The sequence below is a fragment of the Thalassophryne amazonica genome, chromosome 16 (genome assembly GCF_902500255.1).
Source record: "Thalassophryne amazonica chromosome 16, fThaAma1.1, whole genome shotgun sequence".
Taxonomy (NCBI): Eukaryota; Metazoa; Chordata; class Actinopteri; order Batrachoidiformes; family Batrachoididae; genus Thalassophryne; species Thalassophryne amazonica.
The window spans coordinates 61,095,983-61,118,146 of record NC_047118.1 but is presented as its reverse complement, the minus strand read 5'-3'; the positions used below and the strand labels follow the sequence as shown (position 1 = coordinate 61,118,146).

At 41.2% G+C, this 22,164-nt stretch overlaps 1 protein-coding gene across 1 annotated transcript; it reads right to left on the bottom strand.

Annotated features, from left to right (window-relative positions):
* Positions 1-342: 342 nt before the first annotated feature.
* Positions 343-21,798, bottom strand: LOC117528742. The gene is given in 4 exon segments (XM_034191375.1): positions 343-1,899; positions 2,231-3,007; positions 21,402-21,485; positions 21,689-21,798. Coding segments are annotated over 4 exon segments (2,442 nt in total). The 3' UTR covers positions 343-428.
* Positions 21,799-22,164: the final 366 nt, after the last annotated feature.

Sequence of the window (22,164 nt, the reverse complement as noted above, 5' to 3'; positions counted from 1 at the left end):
AAAGCTTTTGGAAGGTGTAGGGGGAAAAAGGAAAAAAAAACAAGGGGAATAACAGAAAATGGTACAACACAACTGGTTTCCTAGCATGTCTATTACCAACCCAACCAAAGCTATTAAGACTTTTACCATGCTCCCAATATGGTAACAACTGCTACCCAACTGCTGTTCGAGCTATGAATACCACTGGAACCAAATCACCATTTTACATGCCACATTTTAAATGAGTGCAATATTTGTTTATGTGGAATATCCACTGCATATACATATATATATATATATATATATATATATATATATATATATATATATTCCAAATACACCTTATGGATGCACTGGGACGCATCATCAGTGATGTATCCTGGGGTCATCGGGTGTTTCGGGTCTTGCAACATCATACACCCTCACCCAGGCGACCCAGCCGGGGGTGATCAAGCCCCGACTTGCATCCCAGTAGCAGCCCACGGATCTGCCCTCTTCATCCAAAGCCACCTGGTGGCCTTTTCGGCGGCTTCGCTTGCGGACTTGATGGGCCTCTTCTTTGCCGCTCCTACGATGCCCAGGCGGCTGAGGACCTTGCACAGAGACCGCCCTGCAAATCCCCTGCAGCCTACCTCTATGGGCTCGTAGACCGTCTTCCAGCCTCCCTCCCTGCACTCCTCCACCAGTTCCTGGTACTTAGCCCTCTTCCTCTCATTGGCTTCCTCAATGTTTTCTTCCCAGGGCACTGTCAACTCCAGTATGATCAGCTGTTTCGAAGACTGAGAGGTCACGATCATATCTGGGCGAAGGAATGTTGTTGCGATGTGCTGGGGGAACCTCAGCTGCTTACCAAAGTCGACCTGCAGCTGCCAGTCAGATGCTGTGTGGAGTAGTCCTGATGTCACATGTTGGTTTGCTCTGGGTTTTTCTCCAGCTTTAACAAAGGAGATTGCCTTCTTTGGAGCATGATGGTTCTTGCTGGAGCTGATGTCTGAGGCTACGCTCTCAGTGACTGCCTTAAGCACCTGGTCATGGCGCCAGCGATAGCGACCATCTGCCAGAGCCCTTGGGTAGCCGCTGAGGAGGTGTTCTAAAGAGCCTCTACCAGAGCACAGCGGGCAGGAAGGTGTCTCACTTTTCCCCCACGCATGCAGGTTCGCTGGACTTGACAGAGCATCATAGACAGCTTGCACCAGGAAGCGGACCTGCTGAAAATCTGGCTGCAAGATGTTTGTCCAGGTGATCCTGCACTGTAGTGCGCTCTCCCACCTTGTCCATGCTCCCTGTTGCCGTAGTCCTACTGCCCTGCTCACCCGCTCTTCCTCCACACCCGCTCTGACTTCCTCCTGGATCAGGTGGTGCCTTTCCTTCCCACAGGCCTGGCTGATGAGGATCTTTGGGAAGTAACCCAAGCCTGCTCTGCCTGTTGCCACAGTGCCCACCAATGCCTTCTGTCTTAGGCATGACTCTGCCAGCTCCACTGCTTCCCATGTCTTCCACTTCCTTCCTGTCATCACCTCGATGCCGGCTGCTGACACATTGCAGTCCTTTGAGTCCCTGTACTGTAGAACTTCTCTGGTGCGTGCCACCATGAACTCTTCTGTGAGACCACTGAGAGGAAGCTGCAGGATGTTACTCGTTCCGTACAGGGCAGCGATGGTAAGGCTGCGAGGAAGTCCCAGCCACCTTCGAAGAAAGCCACTGATCTTCCTCTCTAGGGACTCAACTGCTGTTATTGGGACTGCATAAATCAACAGGGGCCACAGGATGCGGGGCAGGATTGAATGCTGGTAGATCCAGGCTTTAAACCTACCAGGCAGTCCAGACTGGTCTACCTTGGTGAGCCAGGTTCCAAGTTCTATCCTGGCCTTCTGGATGGCTGCTGAGTCCTTCAGGGTGGAGTTGAAGAGTTTCCCCATGCTCTTCACGGGTTGCTCCGTGATGGTTGGGATGACAGTTCCTGAGATGGAAAAGCGGAACTTGTCACTCACCTTCCCCTTCTTCAGCACCATGGATCGTGATTTGGAGGGCTTAAAACTCATCCTTGCCCAGGTGATGAGCTCTTCAAGCCCTTGCAGGATCCTCCTGCACCCTGGGACCGACATGGTTGTTACAGTGAGGTCATCCATATAGGCTCTGATCGGGGGCTGTCGTACACCTGACTTGGTCAGGGGCCCTCTGCATTCCACCTCAGCTGACTTGACCACCATGTTCATGGCTAGGGAGAAGAGGACAACAGAGATGGTGCAGCCTGTAATTATCCCTTTCCCAATGCGATGCCAGTCTGATGTCTCAGAAGTACCCAGACCCAGAAGTAACTCTCATCCTGAAGTTATCGTAGTAATCCAGGATGAGGTCCTTGATCTTACTGGGAACATGGTGGAGGTGGAGAGCGAGCTCAACCAGCTTGTGTGGTATGGACCCGTAGGCCTTGGCCAGGTCCAACCACAACACGGCTATGTCGCTTTTGTTCTCATGGGCCTCTCTGATGAGTTGCGTGATGACCCCAGTGTGTTCCAAGCAGCCAGGAGCAGAGATCCCTCCCTTCTGTACTGATGGATCAATATAGCTGTTCTTGAGGAGGAACTCAGTCAGTCTTCGTGAGACGATGCTAAAAAACACCTTCCCTTCCATGCTCAGCAGTGAGATGGATCGAAACTGACTGATGTCTCGTGAGTTCTCCTCTTTGGGGATCCAAACTCCATCAGCATTCCTCCACTGGTTGGCCAATTTTCCCCTTCTCCAAATCACCTTCAGGATCCTCCACAGGTGCCATAGAAGCTCCGGGCAGCGCTTGTAGACCAGATAAGGAATTCCACTGGGGCCTGGTGCTGACGCAGAGCGGGCCGCCTTGACGACCTCCTCAACCTCCTTCAGGCTTGGCTTCTTCAGGTTGAACACCGTTGTTGGGGGATCTGGGCTGATGATAGCTTTGTTGGGCTCCAGTTCCAGGTCTCTCAGAAGGTCAATTACAGTGTCCTGAAGGAAGTGGTTTACTTTCTCTATAGAGCACTCAAGCCGGCCACAGCTCTTGTGATAACCAGAGAAATTGCACACGATGGTCCTGGCTCCACACAGCCATCTGTTTAGAAATGATGTGGTGGTTTCTGCCTCTCAATGGCGGCTCGGAGCACGGCGCACCATGCGCCATTGTGGGCCATCCTTAAAGCTGTAGTAACACTCCTTATTCTCTGTGAAGCCCGTAAAATTTTCACCAAAAGCCAGATAAATTTTTCGAATGGTTTCCAGCTGCCTGTCTCTAACAGTTTCTGAAAAAATTCTGATGGAAAAAAAGACCAAATCATTCCGCCATTTCCTCGCAATGAAACAACGACGAAGAGGGGTGGAGCAGTGCTCACTCAAAGCCTGCCCACAGGCGAATGACGCAACCGACAGGCGTGGAAAAACTCACGCATGCGCATGAAGGTTCAAGCTTGGCTGACGTAAAAACATATGAATCAAATCCATATAGTTTTTGAAAAAAATAAAAAGGTCCGTTACTTTTCTCACAGACCTCGTATATCTATCTTTTTTGCTACTACATTCTTATATATTTTTTTTTCTTTTTAAACTTGCACTCCAGACATACCTTTATATTCTGTTAAATTTTATGTTTATGTTCTTCTCTTCCCAAGACTTTTCAAGTCTGCATGTGATTTACTCAGGTTTATATTTCCAAAAAGGCTTGCACCTGACCTGTTCTTGTACTTGTTTAATGACAACAAAGAATGTGCATCTGTATTTGTGTTTAAAACAGATTTAGTAGGGTGTGTCTGCTTGGGACCCTGTAAATTTGTCCAATACCACATATATAACTGGAGACACCTCAAGGTTAAAGGTAATTTGCCAACTTCTACCTGAAAAGGTGAGATTGATGACTTCCTGAAAGCTCTACAACATACACAAAGGGCCTGCACTTGTATCACATCAAGCTTTTGTAGATGAGATTTTGTGGCTGAGCTGCATACAATACATGCATAACCTAAGCAGATCTTATTATGGCAGTATAGATTTGCTTCAGAGACTTCATGGTAGATCTCCAGCTACTTTCTGACAAACACTGCATTATATTTGCTGCTATATCTTGTGACAACTCTTTGGATATGCTCTCCAAAAGTCAATTTACAATCCAACCAGACACCCCAAACCCACATCATTTGAACTTCCTTAACTGATTGCCCATTAAACTGAATTGTAATTGGTGGATTATTACACAATTTTGGAGAAACATATGGCTTGTGTTTTATCCACAGAACAAGGGCAACCACAGGTACTGCCCCATCTCTCCACTGCAGTGACAGCCACCTGAAGCTTTTTCCCAATAAATGCAACATTTCAACCCTTAATCCACAATACACAATCATCTGCATACAAAGACCTTCCAAAACTAGAATCTACCTCTGAGAAAATATCATTAATCATGATGTTAAACAGTAAGGGCCCCTTCACACATAGTGCGAATATGTACAACTCTAGGGTGACTCACGGCAGTAGAGCTCGTATAAGTGCACCACGAAACATTGCGCTGATGGGCAGGCATGCACGATGCTGGTGCAACAGTTCATGCACGCGGGAACACAGTGGCAGCAGTTGCATGATGTGTAACCACATTGCGCAGCTCCTGTGAAGAAAAAAATGAATAAAAAAAATACATGCTGCGACGGTTCTGTGAATGAACACAGCAGCTTCTCATAGCAGTTCCGCGATGTGGTTGAAAATAAAAACATAAAAATTACATGCCACCCACGGGAATCAAACCTGCACCTTCCAAAAGCTCTGATTTCCAGTCAGAAACTTTACCACTGAGCTACCATCACAGTCCTGTAAAAGCTGCAGGAACCTGCCAGATATCAGAAAGGACATGGAAGTCCATCCATCCATCCATTCATCCATCCATCCATCCATTCATTTTCTTTCACCTTATCTGGAGTTAGGTCACGGGGGCAGCAGCTCAAGCAAAGCCGCCCAGACCTCGCAATCCACACACACCTCCCCCAGCTCCTCCGGGGGAACCCTGAGGTGTTCCCAAGCCAGCCGAGAGACGTACTCCCTCCAGTGTGTCCTGGGTCTTCCCTGGAGCCTTCTTCCAATGGGACGTGCCCTGAACACCTCTCCAGTAAGGCATCCAGGCGGCATCCGGAAAAGATGCCTGAGCCACCTCAGTTGGCTCCTTTCAACGTGGAGGAGCAGCAGCTCGACTCTGAGCTCCTCCCGAGTGACCAAGCTCCTCACCCTATCTCTAAGAGAGCGCCCAGCCACCCTGCGGAGGAAACTCATCTCAGACGTTTGTACTCGCGATCTAGTTCTTTCGGTCATGAGCTTTGGCTCATGACCATAGGTGAGGGTCGGAAAGTAGACTGATCGGTAAATCGAGAGCTTTGCCCCCCTGCTCACCTCTCGCTTCACCACGATGGTCCTGCAGATCACTGCAGACGCTGCACCGATCCATCTGTTGATCTCACACTCCATCCATCCCTCACTCGTGAACAAGACCCCAAGATACTTAAACTCCTCCAGTGTCCAGTGGACACTACGTCTTTGGGGATCCATAACAACATCTGTACATCTGGACTGGCATTGACTGGCAGGTATGTCGATTTCTGTTTGTTATACAGTCGCAAACTGTCCGCAAATCAGATGTAATACAAACACTTTATTCGTGGCCAATCTGTCTGCATTCACTACAACTTATTTTAGTTTGTGATGTGGACATGATATGCACACTATATATCCATTTTACACACTGTCCTAGTCCGCTGCCAAGCCACAATACCCCGTCTGTTGCGGATATCAGAGAATAACGGCGGATATACAGCACATAGATTGAGTATGTATGGAGTATGTAAGGCGGCTGGCTTCTACAACCAAAATTTTTTGCAGCTCAAAAATCCTGGCAACGGCAAAAACATGCCTGTGGATAATTGCAGATGTGTGGGGTGTCGGCCGACTCATACAAGCATGTTTCACAGATATTGTGGATGTTAGCAAATATCAACCACTTTGTGCGCAATCCATACGCAAATATACACATGCCAGTGGGGACCCACCTTTCCTTCTAACAACATCAATAGGTGTTTGGGAACTGAGGCACTAACTGTTGAAGCTTTGTAGGTGGAATTCTTTCCCATTCTTGCTTGATGTACGACTTCAGTTGTTCAACAGTCCGGGGTCTCCGTTTTTGTATTTTGCGCTTCATTAGGCGCCACACATTTTCAGTGGGCGACAGGTCTAGACTGCAGGCAGGCCAGTCTAGTACCCGCACTCTTTTACTATGAAGCCACGCTGTTGTAACACGTGCACAATGTGGCTTGGCATCGTCTTGCTGAAATAAGCAGGGACATCCCTGAAAAAGACGTTGCTTGGATGGCAGCATGTGTTGCTCCGAAACATTGATGTACCTTTCAGCATTGATGGTGCCATCACAGATGTGTAAGTTGCCCATGCCATGGGCACTAACACATCCCCATACCATCACAGATACTGGCTTTTGAACTTTGTGCTGGTAACAATCCGGATGGTCTTTTCCCTCTTTTGTCTGGAGGACACGGCATCCATGATTTACAAAAACAATTTTAAATGTGGACGCATCAGACCACAGCACACTTTTCCACTTTGCATCTGTCCATTTCAAATGAGCTCGGGCCCAGAGAAGGCGGTCGCATTTCTGGATGTTGTTGATGTATGGGTTTCACTTTGCATGGTAGAGTTTTAACTTGCACTTGTAGATGTAGTGACAAACTGTGTTAACTGACAATGGTTTTCTGAAGTGTTTCTGAGCCCACGCAGTAAGATCCTTTACATAATGATGTCAGTTTTTAATGCAGTGCCACCTGAGGGATCGAAGGTCACGGGCATTCAATATTGGTTTTCAGCCTTGCCACTTACATGTAGAAAGTTCTCCAGATTCTCTGAATCTTCTGATTATATTATGGACTGTAGATGATGGAATCCCTAAATTCTTTGCAATTGAACGTTGAGAAACATTGTTCTTAAACTGTTGGACTGTTTTTTTGATGCAGTTGTTCACAAAGTGGTGATCCTCGCTGACAGCTTTGCTTGTGAACGGCTGAGCCTTTTGGGGATGTTCCTTTTATACCCAATCATGACTAGGGGTGGGTATTGAGAACTGGTTCCTTTTGGGTATCGTTAAAAAATGATTCGATCCACCGACATCAATAAGCTTTTTGCTTAACAATTCCGTTGTCGGTCCTTCAGAGTGGCCGTTGTTTTTGGGGGTTTTTGTCAGGAAAATGATCATTTCTCTATGTTGATTACAGACCCTGTAGTGGGCCTGTAATCAACTTTTCTGCAGCGCAGCTTTGCTTTGAACCTTGAACCAATCGAAGCAATGGTTCGCAGATTGAAGCAGTGCTTCGATCTATTGCTTCGTTTATTCATTTTTTTTCTTTCACTGTATCTTATTTTTCTACCGCTAAAACCCTAAAGAGCATATGGCTGAGTATTATTTACCTTTTTTATGTTAAACCGACCTGTTATGGTCTTCTGAAACAGTTGATAGATGTATTTTATAACTTAAAAACAGGAGCGATGCTAACGCGTTAGCATGTCTATGGCTTTTTCTATGTTAAAGTTAGCATTAAGCAGTTGCAGCTGTCATCACGTTTGGGTGCATTTTTCTGTATAATAAGCATTTGTTGTCGTAAAAGGGTCAAATGTATTACAAATATTACATTGTAATATTTTTTAATTTTATTTTTGTTTATATATTAATAATCTAATGATTAGTTATTATATACTATTTTAGAGAAAGAGACAAAAAGAACCTGAATAGAAACACAACAGAAAATATAAAACCAACTAACAATGAACATACATAAATAAATAAATAAATACATACATACATACATAAGTGTTTCTCGTGAACACCTAGTGACTCTTACACCTCCACTTCATCCCTGTCTTATTTAAGTTTAATGACAGTTTGTTTCGGTCAAACCATATTTTCAATTTGTTAATTTCTTCAGTGATTTCCTCCAGAACTATCTGCCAAGCTAGAAAACTGCTGCATCCTAGTAAGAGCAGAATACTAGAATGTATGCTGCACTCACTCCAGTTTATTGTCTGGAATAGTCCCAGATTGCATTTCAGAGCTTCTACAATTCAAACATTTTCATGCAGGTGGTGTTGGGGGTAATTTTGGGTTTCAGCTTTTTTGTTTTTCACCACTTTCATCCCTGAATATGTCAATCGTGAGTCACTTTTGTGCGGACTAAAGGTACTAACTGGGACTCCTGTCTTGTTGCGAGAAACAAGAATCGTCCTCCATTCTGTTCACACAGCTTCAAACGCTGTGCAGCTCTCTCTGCCGAGTCAAGTTAGAATGATAGAGTCCAGTCGGAATTAATAACTTCAAAGCGAAACACCGTTTTCTTTATTTTTATTTATGTCCAGAGAAGTGACCAATTTCATATTTATTACCACCGCCAAGGAGGTTATGTTTTCGGTCGCATTTGTTTGTTTGTTGTTTGTTTGTTTTCAATGTTAAAAGTTAGCATTAAGCAGTTGCAGCTGTCATCACGTTCAGGTGCATTTGTTTTAAAATTGTAATATTTACCTCCACCAAGGAGGTTATGTTTTCAGTCGCGTTTGTTTGTTTGTTTGTTTGTCTGTCTGTTTGTCAGCAGGATAACTCAAAAGGTTTTGAATGGATTTTGATGAAATTTTGTGGAGTGGTTGGAAATGACAAGAGGAACAAGTGATTAAATTTTAGTGGTGATCCGGATCACAATCCGGATCCCGATGCTAAAGCGTTAGCATGTCTATGGCATTTTCAATGTTAAAAGTTAGCATTAAGCTGTTGCAGCTGTCATCACGTTCAGGTGCATTTGTTCTCAAATTGTAATATTTCTTAAATTTATTTTTGTTTATAGAAATTTTGTGGACTGGTTGGAAATGACAAGAGGAACGAGTGATTACATTTTAGTGGTGATCCGGATCACGATCCAGATCCCAATGCTAACGCGTTAGCATGTCTATGGCATTTTCAATGTTAAAAGTTAGCATTAAGCAGTTGCAGCTGTCATCACATCCGGGTGCATTTGTTTTCAAATTGTATGTATATATTAATAATCTAATTATTATTATATACAATTTTAGAGAAAGACAAAAAGAAATAGATCACTGTGCCAAGGAGGGAATCTCTTTAGGGTCAGTGACCCTATGGCCTTGTTTAGAGAAGTTTTTCATAAATGTTAAAAAATTAATATATTTGCAGTTTAGTTGAATAATAAATTGAATTTTGTCTCTTATTTGTTTTTGTCTATAAGCACATGCAATATCAATATCAGTGCTCAGATGACAGTAGCTTCTGGGAAAGGTGCAAGTTGCAATAAACTGTGATGCCATGTGCTAAGGATACATGCTATCCAGTCACAGCAGATGAAACTTTTTTTACTACTGAGCAAACATCATTGTTAGACTTTTTTAGGTTCAATGATTCCACGGCGTGTAGATGTTATGGCGTCAGTGACCCCATGGCCTTGGCGGAGGTTTGCACTCTCTGAGTGCTTCTAGTTTACTTTAAGACTCAATGAAATACATAGAAAACCTGTAAAGTCTACTTTAGTACAAAATTCACAAGAGGTATCGATAAGGGAATTGATAAGGAATCGGATTGATAAGCACAATCGATAATGACATCGATATCGATAAAATCTTATCAATACCCATCCCTAATTCATGACACTCACCTGTTTCCAATTAGGTGTTCTTTGATGATCCATCAACTTTCCCAGTCTTTTGTTGCCCTGTCCCAACTTTTTTGAAATGTGTGCAGGGATCTATTTCATCATGAGCAAATATTTGCACAAAAAAAAAAGTCTATTAGTTTGAACATTAAATATCTTGTCTTTGTGGTGTATTCAATTAATATAGTTTGAAGAGGATTTGCAAATCATTGTATTCTGTTTTTATTTACATTCCTCACAACGTCCCATCTTCACTGGAATTGGGGTTGTAGCATATGTCACATGTCATAGAATTCACTGGACATCAACATTGTTTGACCTTTATTTTGTAGATCAAGCACTCAACACAAAATTATTTAATTTATTAATCCCAGAAAAAGCATCTGTTCTGTACTTTCCATTGCAGTTAGACTCATGACAAGATCTTTTTTTCAGATCTTGTTTTTACTTGATAGTTCAGTTGATTAGGATTCAGTCAACCTTGAACAACACGATTATCCTCCACTGCAAAAAAAAAAAACAAACAGTCTGTTTGCAGTTAGTATGAATTCATAAATTTAACATGTACTATGTCATGGAAACACTTTGCATTTTTGTGCTTCAGGGGAAAAGTAATATAGAAAATAAAAAATAATATTAACCGTAATTTTGTGTGTGTTTACTGTCAGTTGGGGGTGAGTTATTTTAACACAAAGTCATTCCTTTCACAGAAAAATGAATCATTTCATTCTGTAGTTATTCTGGAGCTTCTCATGTTCAGTAGAACAGATAAAGTTTGTGCAAAAGGAAGAGAAAAATCCATTTTCAAAAGAACTGAGAACTTTATTATAACTTTGTGTGTGTGCGCGCGTGTGTGTGTGTGTCTGTCTGCTCCTTTTTCAGTTTTATAATTAGCATGTGTCCAAAGTTGAATAATATTGTTGCTTCCACAATAACCTTTCTTTTCTCCCCTAATAATTATATTGATATGGGTATGAAACTCAAAAATATGTTTTTGCCTTATTACTATTCCGGTGAAGATGTTTGCACAAACAAACTTCATAATCATATTTCCCATCATTTTCAGGACAGAAGGTTGCCATGGATTCTTCAAATACAGTGACCAGAAAACAGTATCACAAAACAAACAGCACAGAGTAATAATTATTTATTTCAAATAAAATATTATTTTGTCATAACCACTTTTTACCTCCACCTAGGAGGTTATGTTTTTGGTCGTGTCCGTTTGTTTGTGGGTTGGTTGGTTTGTTAGCAGGATTACTCAAAAAAAAAAATCCTCAACAGATTTCAATGACATTTTTACCAGGGGTGTATCTTGGCCTAACTTAGAAGTCATTAAATTTCGGTAATGATCCGGAACACAATCCGGATCCAGTAATTTTTTTTAAGGATTCTTTATCATTGCAGGATGGGGCCAATTTCAACCTTTTTGCATCTAACTTCATGTAGACGGGTCACAAAGGCTGAACAAATATTAAGTTACGACACAACAATAATTTAGCATTTGTTTCTCCTCATTGAATAAACGTGTGATTAGAAAATAAAAAAAAAATTGTGTAGTTCATGCTCTTTATAAATACATTTGCTGAAGATCTAAGTGTTTAACCACTAAATCTGAAACATGATGGTAGATGCGCGAAACGACAAAGATTAAGTCTCTTTGCCAAAGGGTATTCCATGTGACGTCAGTGACCCTATGGCCTTGGCGGAGGTTTGCGCTCTCCGAGTGCTTCTAGTTTATCTATTTAAATGAAAGTGTGTGTGAATGCAGTTTTCATCTAAGGTCCAAAAATGATTGTGAATTTCTATTGTCCAAACTGCATCAAATAACATCCTACATGTTGTTGAACACACATTTATTTGTCCATCTTGCGTATTTTCAGAATTTAAATCTTTATGTGTCAGTAACAGTACAGGCTGTGGTGTGCACACTGAGTTCCTGTAAGTTGATAAACTCATCCCCAAACTGAAAACGCCATTTTTGCAACCTAATAGCACCTCTGAACTTATTTACAAGACATTTTGCAGACATTAGCATGGTGACGTAACAGGAAACTCTGTTTCATTTGTGTGTAAATATATCCTCTTTTGTCATACAGTGAGGAACATAAGTATTTGAACACCCTGCGATTTTGCAAGTTCTGCCACTTAGAAATCATGGAGGGGTCTGAAATTTTCATCTTAGGTGCATGTCCAGTGTGAGAGGCATAATCTAAAAAAAAAAAAAAAAAAAATCCAGAAATCACAATGTATGATTTTTTTTATTATTATTATTTTTAATTTTTTTTTTTTTTTTTTGTATGTTACTGCTGCAAATAAGTATTTGATCCCCTACCAACCAGCAAGAATTCTGGCTCTCACAGACCTGTTAATTTTTCTTTAAGAAGCCCTCTTATTCTGCACTCTTTACCTTTATTAATTGCACCTGTTTGAACTTGTTACCTGTATAAAAGACACCTGTTCACACACTCAATCAATCACACTCCAACCTGTCCATAATAGCCAAGACCAAAGAGCTGTCTAAGGACACCAGGGACAAAACTGTAGACCTGCACAAGGCTGGGATGGACTACAGGACAACAGGCAAGCAGCTTGGTAGAAGACAACAACTGTTATGATTATTTATTAGAAAGTAGAAGAAACACAAGATGACTGTCAATCTCCCTCGGTCTGGGATTCCATGCAAGATCTCACTTTGTGGGGTAAGGATGATTCTGAGAAAGCTCAGAACTAGACAGGAGGACCTGGTCAATGACCTGAAGAGAGCTGGGACCACAGCCACAAAGATTACATTAGTAACACATGATGCTGTCATGGTTTAAAATCCTGCAGGGCAGCAAGGTCCCCCTGCTCAAGCCAGCACATGTCCAGGCCCATTTGAAGTTCACCAGTGACCATCTGGATGATCCAGAGGAGGCATGGGAGAAGGTCATGTGGTCAGATGAGACCAGAATAGAGCTTTTTGGAATCAACTCCACTTACCATGTTTAGAGGATGAGAACAACCCCAAGAAAACCATCCCAACCGTGAAGCATGGGGGTGGAAACATCGTACTCTGGGGGTACTCCTCTGCAAAGGGGACAGGACGACTGCACCGTATTGAAGGGAGGATGGATGGGGTCATGTATTGTGAGATTTTGGCAAACAACCTCCTTCCCTCAGTAAGAGCATTGAAGATGGGTCATGACTGGGTCTTCCAGCATGACAATGACCCCAAACACAGCCAGGGCAACTAAGGAGGGGCTCCATAAGAAGCATTTCAAGGTCCTGGAGTGGCCTGGCCAGTCTCCAGACCTGAACTCAATAGAAAATCTTTGGAGGGAGCTGAAACTCCAAACCTGAAAGATTTGGAGAAGATCTGTATGGAGGAGTGGACCAAAATCCCTGCTGCAGTGTGTGAAAACCTGATGAAAAACTACAGGAAATGTTTGACCTCTGTAAGTGCAAACAAAGGCTACTGTACCAAATATTAACACTGATTTTCACAGGTGTTCAAATACTTATATGCAGCAGTAATATACAAAAAATAAATAAATAAATAAATAAAAAATCATACATTGTGATTTCCGGATTTTTTTTTTTTTTTTTTTTTTTTTTTTAGATTATGTCTCTCACAGTGGACATGCACCTATGATGAAAATTTCAGACCCCTCCATGATTTCTAAGTGGGAGAACTTGCAAAATCGCAGGATGTTCAAATACTTATTTTCCTCACTGTAAGTAAGTCCCTTCGGCTGCTACCTTGTTTGCACTCGGGGTCGCCACAGCAAATCCAAGGTGGATCTGCATGTTCAACTGGCACAGGTTTTACGCCGGATGCCCTTCCTGACGCAACTCCACATTACATGGAGAAATGTGGCAGGGGTGGGATTTGAACCCGGAACCTTCTGCATTGAAACCAAGCACATTAACCACTTGGCTACCACCCCTGCTAACTGTATATTATGTAAAAGCTAATGAGAAAAAAACACTTCTAAAACTGAAAACGCTGTTTTTGTAACTGGATAACACCTCTGGCATAATTTACAAGACATTTTGTGGTGTTAGCATACACGCTAACTTCTGCTAACTCAAAGCTAACTTCCTATGGAGTTAAATTTGTCTCATTAATACCAGCAAATGCACAGACGTACAAATATTCCTTGATTTGCACAGTCTCCACTCTTGTCAAAAGCTAATGTTTATGCACACACAAGGCCTCCTGCAGATGCAGTTAAAATGTAAATATTGTTTTTGATTGATTGATTAATTGATTGATTGAGGGGCTTTATTGAACATTTACAAATTGTATGTAAGACAATAGGATCTTTATAATTAATTAAACAACTGCATATTATAAAGATCACAAGGCTCATATGGGCGAGGGTATTTTAGCATTGTCTTCTAATATTTATTCTAATCCAATTACATTTTTTCCGTGAATCTGATTGGTTAATCATGTGACATAATCAGGTGTATAATATCTGTGGAATGGAACAAAATATTACACCGGTGGCCAAAGATGTGTTACTCCACGCCCTGACTGGTCTTCTGATGAGATGTGATTACTGTTGAATGCCAGTCCCGTCCTTCGCATGCAACAGCGCACAGTGCATGTGCAGTATTGTCGGGACGCGGATGTGTCGAGACACACAATTCGTCAGAACACCACCTGCACACTCTGCTAGCTGTTAGTGCTGTTAGCTCAGAGTGAGAGAAAGTCGCGTGCCGCCGCCAAAATGGGTGAATTTAAGCTACCGTACGAAAGTATTGATGTGGATTCTGATACAGAATTACCGTTTCATGTTTGATGGATTTGATGGATTTTCAAAGTTGCTGGATTACTCCGCTCCCTGACCACTGTTGGAGAGACAGCTCGCTGCTATATGGTAAGAATGGGAATAACCTCCTTGTGTCTGATGATGTGTCGGATGTTCATGCTGTTATATACAGTCGAAAAAAAACTGCTTTTTAGCAAAGCCTATTTTCAACCGCATGAACGTCCGACACCTCATCAGACACAACATGGTTATTCCCTAATTGATGTACCTTTTTCTTTGGCTTTATGTAAATTTTGGGATACTGGGATTAGGTTGCATATTACATTTAAGGTTAAGGACAAAGGTTAAGTAGGTAATAACATCAGGCCAAGAAGTCTCATTTGATCCCATTTTAGTGGATTTAAGAGTTTTTAAGATGGATTTGTAAATGAATTGATTAAAATGCTTCATTTAGGATCCACACAGTTGTGACATTATAATCAGTCTGCGAATGCTCATTCCTGACACAGCCCTTATTATTATATTCTGTATCTGGCTGGTCTGTCTAGGTTGTACATTTGGTCCATAATCCTCTAAAATCCATCACCCTGTAATACAGTGTGCAGCTGTGTATGTGAGGTGGTGACGCTGTCAGATGTCTCATTCAAATGGGAAATTTACAAATTGAAAGCAATAAGGGTGTGGACAAATGCAATATTGACCTAAAGTTCTAAAAATCAATTACCAGTATGTCAGAAATGCTTTATGCAAATCCAGATGCCTTTCTTCCAGCCTGACACACGACATGAAAAGATGCTGAATGAAGATCTGTGTGATTCCATTTTCCTGCTTAATCTCGCTTACTTGCAGTGTTGCATTGATTCAACAATAGCTCACTGTGTGGATGGATAAAGCAGACTGCAATAACAGGAGTAGCTGGATTGTGAGCTTATTAGGATGTAAACTGGGTCTCTGTGCTTTGGATAAGATGATGAATCCCTAATGATGCCAGCAGGAGTTTAACATGAAGGCTGACGTGTGAATGATGGTGCTGTCTGTAATTTCCAACTGTGTCAATGCATGAATTAATACCCTCTGGTGTGAACTAATTGGCCTTGTGTGTGAGAGATAGGAGCTGGGTTTTGCATGTAGATGTTCATGTGCATCTGCGAAAGAGGTTTGAAACCAGATATGTTTGATTTATGCAGCAATTTGCTCTCTGTACACATCTCAAATTGCACATACCAAGCACAAATTGCTTTCAAACAAAGTTAGACATGATTTTATTTTCTATCACATTTGATGATGCTGAATTGGTTATCGTCTTTAAAAAAAAAATCAATCATTGCTTTAGAGTAAGACAGAATAGTGTTTAGAAACAGGGAGCAGATATTTTTCTCTGATTTCCATCCACAACATGTGATTTGCTCCCAATCCACAAAACAGTTTAATCTTCAGATGGGGGGAAATGTGAGAAACTTCACAATAATTTCAATTCTAATGTGTATTTTCCAAAGGACAGTGATGGAAGAAAAACATTTAAGGATGCTGAAGACACGTTTTCCTTATTTTCTAAGATAATACCAAGATGTCTATGTTGAGTTCTGTCCAATGATATTTTTAAATAAAGAGCATGCCCTAGAGATTTGAACAGTGTAACGTGTAACTGACACAACTTTTCATGATAATATATTAGATGTACACATTGAACAACATCAAATAGACTTGAGCCAAAATTGGACATGTTGACACCTACAGGCAAATGTGAGAAAAAAGTTGGCAAAAGGTCTTACTTTATCAATTTGGGTGTGCTGATTCCAAATCTGCCATTTTCCAAACTGTATCAGTCCTCTGGTGATCTTGAGAGGTCATCGAACTTTGTACCAGTCGACCCCCACTAGAAATCCCACTTTGAGTATGAATTATCAATCTGAGCTCATTCAAAATCCACAAAATGGCTACAAAATTGTCCAATTTTCTAGATTTGAATATTTCAAATTCTAATTACCAACTTTCAAGGATGTACTTGACCTATGGTGACCTTGAGATGTCATTGCATTAAACTTTAATATGTGGTTTGAAGAGTAAAATGTTTTTACGGAGTGGCTATACGCCCAACCGTTGGGTCAATAAAGTAAATTCGCGAGCATATATGCCCAACCACAACCGACCAACGAGCGCGCTTGTAAGCTCACTTCCGGTTTCAATGCAGGAGGGAAAAAAGGCGGATATTTTCTCAACGGCTGCGGGAGGGTTCGCAGCCCACGGAGGAGCTGTGATCTAAAGCGGTTCTGTTTGGCTCATCACACCCAGGGAACAGTGTCAAACTAACACCATCTTACAGCCAACAAGCAGCATTTTGTTCAAAAACTGTTTCATTGTTGTTAACAGGCTTCCGTTCAAAATGCTTATGAAGTTTGTCTGTTTTCATCCATTGCAGTGTTTTCGCAGTAAAGACGACGCCGTTAAATGTGTCAAACATACACCACAATAGAGCCTTAAAAAGTGGTGTAAAAAACGTAGTTTAGATGCACAAAACATGTCAAATACACGATCACGGTTGGGTGAATAAGATAAGACATTATATTTATCTGCCCAACAGTTGGGCAAATAAGATAAGACATTATATTTATCTGCCCAACAGTTGGGCAAATAAGGTAAGACATTATATTTATCTGCCCAACGGTTTGGCATATAGCCTTTGCCATATTTTTATGATCAAAATGTTGTTTAAATGTCACACAATTTTACTGTCATGTATTTTAAACACACAATTTAAATATCATTTCATCATTTTGGAACTCTATTTGACCAGTGGTGACCTTGAGAGTCATCTAAATAAAGCTCATGTAGCGGTTGACTACGTTACATTTACTCTGCCTTGTTTCTCCATACAGATGCATGGAAACTACATGCGGCGGTGCACTGCAGCTTGTTTTTCTTGCATGTACAATTACCAAATATGCAATGAGTTGCAAATTGACATGTAACAAACTGACAAACCTTTGTGGTACAGAATGTGTTGAGGTCAGTACTGGCACCAGTGTACCATTTTCAATTTTCCATCTCATGGTCTGTCGTGGCAGCAGCAACGGTTGCTGTTGGTCTGTTTGGTTCCACACAGATACTTGGTAATATGCTCTCTGTATGTGAAAAGATAGGGCATCATGAGTTGGTGCAGGTTTCCAGTAAATGTGTCTCAGCAAAGAGTGTTACCCGTGCTCTGTCTGATGAAATGCAGTCAGTCTTAAAGACTTTGCAGATGAATGCCTCTGCACAGGTGTGGTCACTGAGATTCCCTTTGCCAAGGTTTGACAGTAGGTTGTAACACTCCTTGAATGTCTTAAAGCAGGATTTCTTGCTGTGACCAGCTAGAAATTATGTGGTGTCACAACCTGTAATCGCATGAAATGCTGGAAGTACACTGAGTACATCATCTCCAAGGCTGAATCTCAGTTCTACCCCTCGGCCCTTCCCCTTACCCCTTACCCTTACCCCTCCCCTCCATTTTGCGCATGCACGAGAGACAGAGGGGTGTCTCAATTCACCGCTGTCTCCAAAGACACAAACATGGCACCGAAAGAGCACAAATGAAAGCTGTTTTCATTACAAATTATGCTGTTTAGCAAGTTATAACTTACCAAAAAAACTTTACAGGCAGTTGTCTATGACAGCAGTGTGTATGCTGCTGGATGCATGTTGCGTATATTGTAGTTCTGAAGAATATCGTAACTTCTCTCGTGCGCTGAGGCGTTATAATGCATATACACAGGAACGCTACGATAAGACACTTTTATATCTCACAATGGAGAAAATCATGATAAAGAATAAGCACGTTAATTTGGATGTTCATAAATCTTTGCATAATAGCGACCCCTGCTGTTGGATTGCAAGGTCTGTAACGCGTGTGTATTTTGTAAACAAACAGGGAGCCCTGAGCACACTCGTCTCCTAATAAACTTTCAGGCAGAAAATGAGGAGAAGTTTCATCAATGGGAATAAGTTGGAAAATATATACACACACGTATATGTGTAACACATAACCTGACTCCTAATAGACGGCTATTATTTGTCAAGGAAATTTCTAAAGGAAATAGGGCTGGCTGCAAAAAAAAAAAACAAAAAATGGGAGAATTTGAAAAAGAAATATAAGGTTAACAGAACTAGATGCAGCCAATAACATATATACGGGTGCTGGTCATATAATTAGAATATCATGAAAAAGTTGATTTATTTCAGTAATTCCATTCAAAAAGTGAAACTTGTATAATGTATACATTCATTCCACACAGACTGATATAGTTCAAGTGTTTATTTATTTGAATTACTAATTAATTAATGCATTAATTAATTACTAATCAGTCAATTAATGAATAGTCAATTAACAATATTAATTATTACTATTATTAATTATTAATTATTAGTAGTAGTATCATTAACATTAATTTACTACTAATTAAGTAATTATTAATACTATTAATTATTATTATTATTAGAAATTACAAAATAATTAAATTAATTATTAATACCGCAAAATTCTCCGACATGATTGCGATGCATCGAATAAATCTGTGAATTGTTCTATTTCTTTGCATTTACACAGAAAGGCGAGAAAATAAAAATAGCAAACAGGCTACTGCAACAAGTTGCGTTTCGGTTGCCATGTTGACAAATAGGGAAGATGGGCAGTTTTTTCCCTCGAAGGCAGAGGGGTGTGTAAATTCATAGGACTAGAGGCATACCCCTTTGCCTTAACCCCTTGTTTTAAAGGGGTAGGCGTAGGGGTAGGGGTATGGCCAAGGGGCAGGGGAAGAGGTACAAAAGAGAATTGAGATTGGGCCCAAGACTTGCTGCTAGTGCGTGAATGGGGTTGTTCTTCAGTTTCTTCGCTGTTCCTGTTTTCATCCAAACCTTCTTGTAGGACATCTTGTTGAAGTGAGTGAGCAAGTGAGTGAGTGACGCAACAACAATTTGAATATGAGATATACAGATATTCACGATATAAAGTGCATATAAACAAAACCTAACTACCAATATACATATTTACATATGTACAGTACTGGATAGCAGCTGGTCTGCTCTGTGTGAGCCTGATCCCGTCAGACCTCAGAAGCTAAGCACAGTAGGATCTGGTTAGTACTTGGATGGGAGACCTCTTTGGAACACCAGCGGCTGTGAGTGTTTCTCCAGGTGAAACTGGAGTTGCGTCAGGAAGGGCATCCGGTGTAAAACTTGTGCCAATTACCAATGCGGATCTGGCTGTATCCACTGTGGCGACCCCGAACAAAAAAACGGGAGCAGCCGAATGAACAACAACAACAACATATGTACAGTACTGGACAGAATACTCACACTACTACATTTTGACTAGGCCATTTCTCATTTTTAAAACAGTGAAAGTCTTATGCATATATACATACAATGATATATATCATACACACCAGCTATTTGCTGCACAAACTAATAACAAAGCCTTAATACTAGTATACATTTTTACATATGAAGAATACTGGAGGGAAATATCCACAGTACTACAGCAGAATGAAAGTCACAGGCCCATATTGACTAGGCCATTTCTCATTTCTACTGTTGTGAAAGACTTTAGTGTAGCTATGAAGTGACAATCAAAAGCCCTTCTGAACTAGGCTATTTCTTAGCTAATCAGTGAAAGCAGTTACCATGTACATTTTGGAAAATGTTTAGAGCAGATGATCCCTCGTGGTGTCCCAACAATAACAGCAGAGTCATGGGGATTTTCCTGAAGTGAAATTTGGTCACAAATGGGAAGATCACTACTGACCTTATGGTGCGCAAGGAGGTAAATTTCTGTGATTATTTTGCAGCTTACTACTACAAAGTCCCTGCATTAACAAATAAACAAATATTACAATTTAGGACAGGACAAAAAAGTTTTAATGTTCTGTTTATCAGTTTGATGTTCCAAAGCAGTGCAGTCACGAAAGGTAACTGACCTCTTCCTAAAGATCATGTGCAGAATGACATTTTAAGTGATTGGTTTGTGAAATACCTAAGTATATAAATAAAATTAAGTTCTAGAAAAGTCCATTTTACAAGGATTCAGATTGAAACACACTGAATACATGGTCAAGCCTGGATTAACAGTCATACCTGCAGGACTAATTTTGTAATCATTCAAGGTCACAAAAGGTCAGGTAAGGTGTTTTTCATAGACGTGATATTTCAAACAAGATATCTAAACTTGAGACACATTTTGAAAAATGATTATAAACTCAAATTAAAGTTCAACGGAGCAATCTGAAAGGTCAGTGACCTCTCAAGGTCACTAGAGGTCAAGCACATCCTGGAAAGTTGGTGATTAGAATTCGAAATATTCAAATCTAGAAAACTGGACAATTACGTAAGCATTTTGTGGATTTTGAATGAGCTCAGACTGATCATTCATGCTCAAAGTGGGCTTTTTAGTCGGGTCAACAGGTACAAAGTTCAATGACCTGTCAAGATCACCAGAGGAGAGATACAGTTTGGCAAATGGCAGATTTGGAATCAGAACACCCAAACTAACAAAGTAAGACCATTTGCCATTTTTTTTCACATTTGCCTGTATTTCTTTAAATAAAGCCCTTTCCTCATTTGTGGAAAGCTGTGCTTATCACCAAAATCTTAGTTGAGAAAACCTTAGGTTTAAACAAGGTCAGGCTTAAACAATTTCATTTTTTAATCGGACAAAACAAGAAAATGCAGGAAATGCTTAAGTCAAAGAAGTACTTCCACAGTCCTTGGTGACTGTCCCGCAGTGACTACAAGATAAATCAGTTTCCAGTCATCATGAACCTTCAACTCTCCATGTCCCTTTGAGTCTCTCTGGCACAGTCCTACTGCGACTGCAATTTGACATGATTCATTGGAGTCCTTCCACAGTGAGGAACAGCAGGTTAAAAACAAAAGTAGACGGCTGTGTACTGCCGATAGACTCATCTTGATGAAGTGGCTTTACCTTGCTTTAACCTGTGTGTTTTCTCCCTGCAGGCCATTACCTTGTCTGAGGATCCCACAATCCAGCACCGCCGTCCCCTCCAATCTGCAGACAGCAGGGGAAGAGGAAAATGATAAAAATATTTTCAGAGGCAGCGATGCAAGGCCACCCAAATTAGGGTGCTAATGTAGCGTTGCCCATAAGCGCGCAATGCCATTGAGGCAGAAGGCGCTGCCAGCGGTGTCCCCATTAGGGCTCATTTTCCACTCCTAATGGCACAGGCACCTTGTTTAATAAGCATGGATTACAGGTCATAAAGGGCAATGGAGCACAGAGAGCCGAGGTGGGAGGAGACAAGGGGAGGAGGTAGGATGGGCCCATGGTAGGAGAGCGATAAGATGGGGGAGGAACAGCCCATGAGACAGAAGTGGGGGTGGGAAAGATAAGAGACATGACAAGTGAAAGGGAAGGAAGAGACAAGGCAAAAAATGAGGGAAGGAAATATCAAATCCTGGACAGATTTCATGCTTTGGAGTTCTGAAAATAATTATGAAAGAAAGCATTTTGATTAGCAACAGTAGATGATTCTCTCTCTGTGACTTTCTCTGTTGCTCTCAAACTAAGATAAGCAACTGAGACCAACATAAAATAAAAGCAGACGCAAACCCAAGAGAGATGAATAAAGACAGAGATAAATACCAAAAGAAACAAACAACAACAACAACAAAACACAGGGACAAAGCAAAAACAGACAGAAAGTGGGAGACTGGGACACAGACTGACA